The sequence below is a fragment of the Hypanus sabinus genome, chromosome 15 (genome assembly GCF_030144855.1).
Source record: "Hypanus sabinus isolate sHypSab1 chromosome 15, sHypSab1.hap1, whole genome shotgun sequence".
Classification (NCBI taxonomy): Eukaryota; Metazoa; Chordata; class Chondrichthyes; order Myliobatiformes; family Dasyatidae; genus Hypanus; species Hypanus sabinus.
Genome location: NC_082720.1, coordinates 49,327,660 through 49,336,831, shown reverse-complemented (window position 1 = coordinate 49,336,831; position 9,172 = coordinate 49,327,660). Strand labels below are relative to the sequence as shown.

Below are 9,172 nucleotides of genomic sequence, written 5' to 3'. Positions count from 1 at the left end.
AGCTTTTCATTCCCTTTCTGCATGAACCAACACACACAAAAAAATGTTCATGTTGTGTTAAGATGAAGCAAGAAAATGAATCAATTTGAGATGAGTGGCAATTCTTCAAAACGAGTGAGGAGAGCAGAAAATAGGGGTATAGTGATATCTCTCTCGATGAAATATTGGCAATACAGGAAAGCAAAACTTTAATTTTCAATCATTGCGATCCATCCCAGACTCAGTGTCTGATCCACCCCAGGACACTAGAATTCAAGTAGGAATGCTTTTGATGGCCACTTTAAAAAGACAAATAGATTTGAGTTTATAAGTGTAATGATTATTCAGTGATGCCCACACCCATTCTGGTCACTCCCCAGATGTTCATGCCCTTCTGGATAGAACAGAACAATCACAAGCATGCGCCTGAAAGAACAGATGGAATATAGGCATAATTTTACACTTCAAAGCTGGGAGATGTGTTTACAACTACAATACCAGCTTTTACTCCTTAACTGGGTGGAGGTCTTCAATTCTCAAGTGCAGACGGAAGTTCTGACTCTGCTTAGATGAATGCCAGTCCTGGGTTCCTATGTACTAGGGCTAGTACTGTAAATCATTAATTAACTCAGCCTGGACCTCATTCATTTCAATAGGAAGAAAGCCATGAATTGACATGTTATTTCTTTTTCATTTGATTTAACTAAATTGTTTCAAATGTGCTTAGTTAATGTTAAATATGTTTTTATAGAAATTTTAATGTTTAATAGTCTGTGCATGTTTGAAGCATTCAAGCTCAGTAATAGTAAACTTATTGCACTGGAGAGAGAAAAGAGGAGATTCAAAGTTGAAAGTAAATTTCTTATCCAAGTACATATGCTGTATGTCACCAGAGTCATTTTCTTCCAGGCACTTATAGGAAATTAAAGAAATATTATAGAACTTAAGACAAACTATATATAATAAAGTCTGACAAATTACAGCATGCAAAAGTGAACAAATTGTGTCAACCCATTCTCCTGCCTTCTCCCCATAACCTCTGACACCTGACTGGAAAAGAACCTATCAACCTCTGATTTAAAAGTACTCAATGACCTGGCCTCCACAACCAACTGTGACTTTTAGTTCCACAGGTTCACCACCCTTGGCTAAATAAATTTGTCCTAATCTCTGTTCTAAATGGATGTCCCTCTACTCTGAGTCTGTGCCATCTGGTCCTAGACTCATCCATTATAAGAAACATGCTCTCCACATCTTCTCTATCTAGACCTTTCAATATTTGATAGGTTTGAATGAGATTCCCACTCATTCTTCTAAACTCCAATGAGTACAGGCCCAGAGAAATCAAATGCTCTTTATATGTTAGCCATTTCATTCTCAGAATCATTCTCATGAACATCCTCTGGATGTTCTCCAATGCCAGCACATCTTTTCCTATATAAGCGACCCAAAACTGCTCACAGTTCTCCAAGTGTGTCTGACCAATGCCTTATAAAACCTCAGCATCACACGTTGAATGCTACCATTGCATTTGCCTTCCTTACTGCTGACTCAACCTGCAAGTTAACCTTTAGGGAATCCTGCAATAGGACACCCAAGTCTCTGCAGCTCTGATTTTTGAATTTTCTCCCCATTTAGAAAATAGTCTATACCTTTCATTTCTTCTACCAAAGTGTATGACTGTACCCTTCCCTACACTGCATTCCATCTCCACTTCTTTGCCCATTCTCCTAATCTGTCTAAGTCCTTCTGCAGACACCCTACTTACACAACACTACCAGCCCCTCCAGCTATCTTCCTATATCCGTAAACCTGGCCACAAAGCCTTCAATTCTGTCATCCAAATCATTATTCTGATGCCCTCCATTGGTTGGGGTTACTAATGCCTCCACAATCTCCTCAGCCACCTCTTACAGAACACTGTGCTGCAGTCCAAATGGTCCAAGTGACTATTGACCTTCAGACCTGTCCATTTCCCAAGCGCCTTCTCCTTAGTAATAGCAACTACACTTACTTCTGCCCCTTGACATATTTATGACAATATATTTATGATATACTGTCTCTGTCTTCCACAGTGAAGATTGGCGCTAAATACAGATTAAGTTTGTCTGCCATTTCTTTTATCACTACCTCACCAGCATCATTTTCCAGTGATCTAATATCTAATAACCACTCTCACCTCTCTTTTACTCTTTATGTATTTGAAAAAAAATATCCTCTTTGATAATATTGGATAGCTTACCTTCACATTTCATCTTTTCTCTTCATATGTCCTTTTTTAGTTTCCTTCTTTTGGTTTTTAAAGCTTCTTTTTGCTATATAAAGCTCCTTCAGCTTTAGGATGTATCTATCCTCTGCTTTCTGAACTGCCCCCACAAACTCCAGCAACTGCTGTACTACTATCAGCCCTGTTAATGTCCCCTTCCAATCAACTTTGGTCAGTTCCTCTCTCATGCCTCTGTAATTCCCTTTACTCCACTGTAAAAGTGATACAAGTGACTTTAGCTTCTCCTTCTTAAACTGCAGGGTGATTTCTACCATATCATGATCACTAGCATCAACAGTCAAAGTTCAAAGTAAATTTATTATCAAAGTACACATATGTCACCTTATACAACTCTGATATTCATTTTCTTGCAGGCATACAAAATAAATCCAAAATAGAATAACCATAATGGAATCAATGAATGATGACACCAATTCAGGTGTTCAACCAGTGTGCTAAACAAAACAAACCGCAAATACAAAAAGAAATAAATAACAATAAATAAATAAGCAATAAAATATTGACAACATGAGATGAAGAGTCCTTGAAAATGAGTCATGGACTTCTAGGAACATTTCAATGTTGAAGTGAAGTTGATTGAAGTTATCCCCTTTGGTTCAGGAGCCTGATAGTTGAGGAGTAATAATTATTTCTGAATCTGGTGGTGTGAGTCTTGAAGCTCTTGTGCCTTCTTCCTGATGGCAACAAAGAGAAGAAAGCACGTCCTGAGCGGTGGAGGACCCTGATGTTGGATGCTGCTTCCCCATGACAATACCTCATGTAGTGGTCGAGGGAGGAGGGCTTTACCTATGATGGATTGGGCCATATCCATTACGATTTGTAGTATTTTCTTTTCAAGGGCATTGGTGTTTCCATACCAAGCAGTGATGCAGCCAGTCCATATACTCTCCTCCACACACCTATAGAGGTTTGTCAACATTTTAGATGCCATGCTAAATCTTCACAAATTCCTAAGGAAGTAGAGGCACTGCTATGCTTTCTTGGTAAATGCACTGAAGTGTCCTCCAAACTAATAACATCAAGCAATTTAAAGTTGCTGACCCTCTCCACCTCTGATCTTCCAATGAGGACTAGCTCATGGACTTCTACCTTCTTCCTCCTGAAGTCAATAATCAGCTCCTTGGTCTTGCTGACATTGAGTAAAATGTTGTTGCTGTGGCTCCACTCATCCAGATTTTCTATCTTCCTCCTCTATGCTGATTTGTCACCATTTTGAATCGGCCTATGACAGTGGTGTCTTCAGCAAGCTTATAGTATATGAGGAAGCAATATCTGAGCTTCCTCATAAAAGCTTTACATTCAATTGTGGTTAGCGAAGAGAAACTAAATGCTGATACCTAACACTCATGGGTGAACACTTTGTGATCTAACCCTAACTGGAGTTTAGTGCCTTCTTCAATTGGGCTAATAATGATGCCATCACTGTGGTATGTAGTATATTCCTCAGCATAGGTCCAGAAAAACATCTCCAGATCAGAACGATGTGCGAGTTGGAAGGACATCTGCAGGCGAAGAAGTTCCACTTGATGTTGTTCTTCATTGTAGAGATAACATGCTTTCGAGATACTGTCAGAATAGATTATGTGAGTAACTGAATATTTTGTAATATATAGATTATATACAATATTGCACAAGTGTGAGGGAATAAATGGTTGGAATGATGAGTGACATGTCACTCAAGTATCTGCTTTGTTCTGGGGGCCGTTGAGCTTCTTCAATGTTGTTGGGAGTAGTTACTTTAGAATAGTTACATCATGGTTATTTTCCTGAGCTTTGTAGTGCTGACTGGCATTCAGGAAGTGAGTCAGTCACCATGGGATGCTCGTTCTCTGTTGAACCCCCAGTATTTGTGTCATTGAGTTGTACAGAACAAGAACTGGCCCTTTGGCCTACCTCAGGATATGTGCTTGGTCCAGCTGAGTTTCTCGTTAATGGTGTTGGTAGTTACATCTTTTCATTAGTGGTGTCAGGCTGAGCTATTGTTTTGAGGAACAGCTGGGTAGTTACTATCAGCACACCTGGAGTGGGAGCAGAAAAGCATTGTTATCCCAAGAAAGGATAGTTGATTCATAATTCACACAGCCATGGTCAATCCTCCCGGGGTAGGGTATTCACCAGTTCAGCAAATCACTGCAGAACGTTATGCATGATGGTAGCAATCTGATCACGGAACACTGGGGTTAAATAACAGGTCAGATTTATAGAGCAGCACTCATGTGCTGAACATGCTTGTGCCACCATGAAGAATGTTACTTCTGCCATCAGGCACCTCATATAAGTTGAATTCCCAAGAGCTAACGTGGAATTCAGCACCATTTCCTCAAGGGAAAGTATGGGCTCCAGGTCTGATGTCAGGCTGTGTGCAAAGTTGGAGTTGAATCCGCTCTTGGTCCCAGACATTTTATTGGCTTTGGGTAGATTGGATATGCTCTTAGCATCTCCATGTGTGTACGTAACACGACTCTGTTCTTTGGGATTCTGTTAACTGTGCTCCACTTTCCATGAATACTCCAGAATACGTTGACATTATGAAGTATGGCAGTGAATACTTCCTGCATATAACACCAGCTTCACAAAACCACACAGCCATGAGTGTCCAGGTTGCTCCATTAATTACGATATTCTCCTACCCTGTGTGTGTGTTGCAGATGAACATCCCAGCAGCGGTATCAAGGAGAGGAACAAAATCTACGTTTCAGATACACTTTAGCTGCTCCCATGGCTCTAAGCAATGTGCACTTCAGTTAGATGTGGGTTGAGAGATTTAATTCCCCAGTTTTCAGCCAGATGGAAGTAAACCTGAACCTTCATGGTAGCTTGCAGAAAAGTTGACCTGCCGGGTTTAACCTGCTGATTGGCTGACTGACAGCTGATTTCAGTATTGTTGATCCACTCCAGGGGCATCTGGTGAAAGATTCTGCTGAATTAACGCCATCTGCCTTCCATGGAGATTAAATAAGCATAGGAGAATTGGTCTGGATAGAATGTGAAAGTAATGAGAAACAGGAGATGTAAGAACAGCTGACACCAATAGCTGTAGCTGGACCAGAATACCTGAGCTTGCCCTTCAACCTCTGGTCTGTCAGTGTCTAATATGTGCAGTGGTCTGGCTGTGCTCCACATCCCACGATGCCACAGAAGAGTTACTGACATCATTAATGACAAATAGGCAGCATTTGATTGTTTATGTTCCTAATTTTAAGTTGCCTTAAAGCCAAGTAATGTTGTATTAATACAAAAGTTAGATTGCTGCTGAATTATTAACCTCTCTGGTCTCAGTCATTTGAACCAGCGCCCTTGAAATAAATCAGTCATGGTACTGTGAGCTAAGCTTATCTATTTAGATTTTACGTGCAATCATGACAGCTGCTGGCACTCGTTAATCACTCTAGAAGGTGGTATTCTTGAAGTCAAAGTCCAAATCTGCATATGACATTTACATACCAGTTGAATTACTGCTTTAACATTATGAAGTGGAAACAACTGCAAACCCTGAGTGGAATGACTTATATAATTCAACTAATATTTTTTCAGAAACTATAGAGAACAGAATAATCTATGAGCAAGATGACAGGTGGGTAACTAATTTGATCCAAAGAATAACTCAGGATATATGACTGGGGAAAACACAGGGAGAATATCATTTGAGGTGATTATCCATTTACAGAGGTTTCTGATCTGTCTCATGCCATAATGATGTGTAAGTTAACTAGTACTAAATATGATATAAGCAAAATAAATAACTTGTGTCCTTAAACTCCCCAAGCTAAAAGTGTTATGTGTGACTTCTGTCCTTTTCAATCAGCGCATGTGACTCAATTTACCCACAACCAACTGGTGTTTATTATGTGCATCAACTAAAATGTTTGGCAAACATGTTCATATGAAGGTGAGATATTGTGAACAAAAATTTAGCTATTACCCAAAATGAAATATGTACTACAAAGCTGAAAATAAATATTGTCAAGTCTGGAAAAACTCAGTATTTTTCACCAAAGTACCACTACCTTTGTGAATAACGTTCAATAAAATTATTTATGTTTGTAGACAAAGCCTACCACAGTAATGCAAATCACATCATAACTGTCAGATATCTTTTGACTATTATTTTATCAAATGCATTTGAAGAACGACTGTCTTTAAAAGGAAAGAACTGCATTTAATGGTTGAATTGCTAAAGGCTTCATTAAAATTAAAAATTCTTTGCACACACAATGAATTAATCTTATATTTTTATTGGCAGGATACGTTAATTTGAAACTGGAAGACCAAAGCTGAATAAAAATCACAAAGTGAAAATCATTATTTTGTGAATGTGTTCTCCGAATTGACATAAGATTTTTGTAACTATATTGACTGAATGATGAAAGCAGATAAAATGGAAGAGTCAATGTACAATCACAGTGTAAATATTTCTGAAGTTATCTATGATGGCACCAGGCCTCAATTTGCAGACTTTGATTCATGCCAAGCATCTTCACCTGTAATGTTTCTGTTAATTCTTGCATATGGTACAGTAACTATTGTAGGGCTCTTTGGTAATCTCTGCCTTATTTTCATCATAACAAGACAGAAAGAAAATCATAATGTTACTAATATCCTGATTGCAAATCTTTCTGTATCTGATATTCTTATCTGTGTCATGTGTATTCCTTTCACTATTGTCTACACACTGATGGATTACTGGATTTTTGGAGATGTCATGTGCAAAGCAAACTCATTTGTCCAGTGTGTATCTGTTACTGTGTCTATACTTTCTTTAGTTCTGATTGCTATTGAAAGACACCAGCTAATTGTAAACCCACGTGGCTGGAAGCCTAGTGTCTCCCATGCTTGTTGGGGGATCGTATTCATCTGGTTCATATCCCTAACAATCTCCTTCCCCTTCATCACATTTCATTTGCTCACAGATGAACCTTTTAGAAATGTCTCTTTGCACTCAGAATTTTACAAAGATAAATTTGTCTGTATTGAGATCTGGCCATCAGAGACAGATAGACTCGTCTTTACAACCTGCCTCCTCATATTTCAATACTTTGCTCCCTTCTGTTTTATATTTGTTTGCTATCTAAAAATCTTTATATGCCTAAAGAAAAGAAGTGGCATGGCGGATAAAATGAGAGAAAATGAAAATCGGATAAATGAAAGCAAAAGGATAAACATGATGCTGGTTTCAATCGTGGTGGCATTTACAGTCTGTTGGTTACCACTGAACATCTTCAATGTTGTCTATGACTGGAATCACGAAGCACTGATGAACTGCCACTATAATCTTGTATTTACCATATGTCATTTATCAGCAATGATATCGACCTGCATTAATCCCATCTTTTATGGATTTCTCAATAAGAATTTTCAGAAGGATTTCAATATGCTAATTCACTGCAAATACCAAACTACCCAAGAAGAGTATGAAAATATTGGTCTTTCAGCTATTCATACAGATGTATCTAAATGCTCCCTGAAAGTGAACAATTCCTTCCCAAATATCTAAGAGATCATCCAAATTAATCATATTTTGCAGTCATACTCATATAACGTCAAATAATATTGGATTTTTATACAATGAACATACCTAAGATTCTGAAGCTATCTAAACCAAAAATAACAATAGAATAGGAAGGTGTCAATGGAAGAATTCCTTAAAAAGAACATTTACCCAGCCATAAAGCTAATTATTCTAGCTATTGAATATCCTGCCAGTTACAACTGATCATTTAACCTTGGCCTTTGTAATTACATGCACAGAGATAAAGCTCATATTTTAATTTCTGTCAGATTATTATTACATTCCAATATTTTTTAATTCATTGAGTTACAAATATATTTATATCCTCATTACAATTTCCTTAAAAGTTTCAGCATGGCAATAGCTTTCACGTAATACATTATGCTATGTTACCAGTAGTCATTCATACAATTCCTTCAAGATTCAAGATGTCCTTCAAAAGAAAAATGCCTAATTATTCTAGTTTTCTTGCAGTTCTTAGTCTATCTCAAAGAGGGCCAGAGCTTTTATAGATTCAAATTTATCTGTGGGTGATAATCACCAAAAATCAGTTCTTGTTGCTTGGGCCCAAATGGCAGCACTTGGCACTTGCACCTTGCAGTGGTGAGTTCAACCATGGGCATCCTGGGCTGGATCCAGCGCAATGTCAACCATTTATTAAACTAAATTGCAAGGATAAGGGAAAAGGTGGACATATAGAGTTAGGTCACAAAAAAATCTAAGGCTCCACTGAATGTTAGAACAGGTTCCACATTCTAGGTAGCCTATCCCTATCTGCATGTATGAAAACTGTGTCAAATAATTGAATGGTTAAAAGTTGTATACCCTAAAGACTAAAATATACAATTAAAACATCCTTTAGATTTTCTGGCAGGAATTAGTCTACTTATTTATTTTTGTTGATTTAATGCAATATTTCACAAAGATTATAGATCTAATTTCAATAACATATTCTAGTTTGCTGGATTATTATGATGTATCCTTATTCATAGTCAATGAACATTGAATAATAACAAAATTTACAGTTTATAGTTAAATCAACCATCTTCTAAGCACTTGTGTCCTTTGCTCTGTCATCTTTAGTTAAGACAATAATTCTGCTTTTTATATAAAATCAAAGCTATAACTATATAAATATTTATTTTTCTCTCTAAATAGATTCTATGTAATATCAGTGTAAATCTGTTCCATTGATATATTCAAATACCATACACAGGTAAACAACTACATGTTATTTTAACTGTATGCTATCCACTAATTAAGGAATAATGTACTTACACACAGATATTCTAAAGCATATGTAATCCTGATAATAATTAAATACATTTGGGTTGATTTATATTTCATCCACAAAAAAGAGCAACAATCACTTGAAGTTTAGTGTATTGGTCCAGATG

The 9,172-nt window shown here is 37.4% G+C and overlaps 1 protein-coding gene across 1 annotated transcript; it reads left to right on the top strand.

Moving 5' to 3' along the window:
- The first annotated feature begins 6,644 nt into the window (after positions 1-6,644).
- LOC132405163 (neuropeptide Y receptor type 6-like) lies at positions 6,645-7,760 on the top strand. The gene has a single exon (XM_059989861.1). The coding sequence runs from the start codon at positions 6,645-6,647 to the stop codon at positions 7,758-7,760; it is 1,116 nt and encodes a 371-aa protein (XP_059845844.1).
- The last annotated feature ends 1,412 nt before the right edge of the window (positions 7,761-9,172 follow it).

Excerpts from the sequence above, each read along its gene's own strand:
- LOC132405163 (XM_059989861.1), top strand. The coding sequence starts at position 6,645 with ATGGAAGAGTCAATGTACAATCACAGTGTAAATATTTCTGAAGTTATC.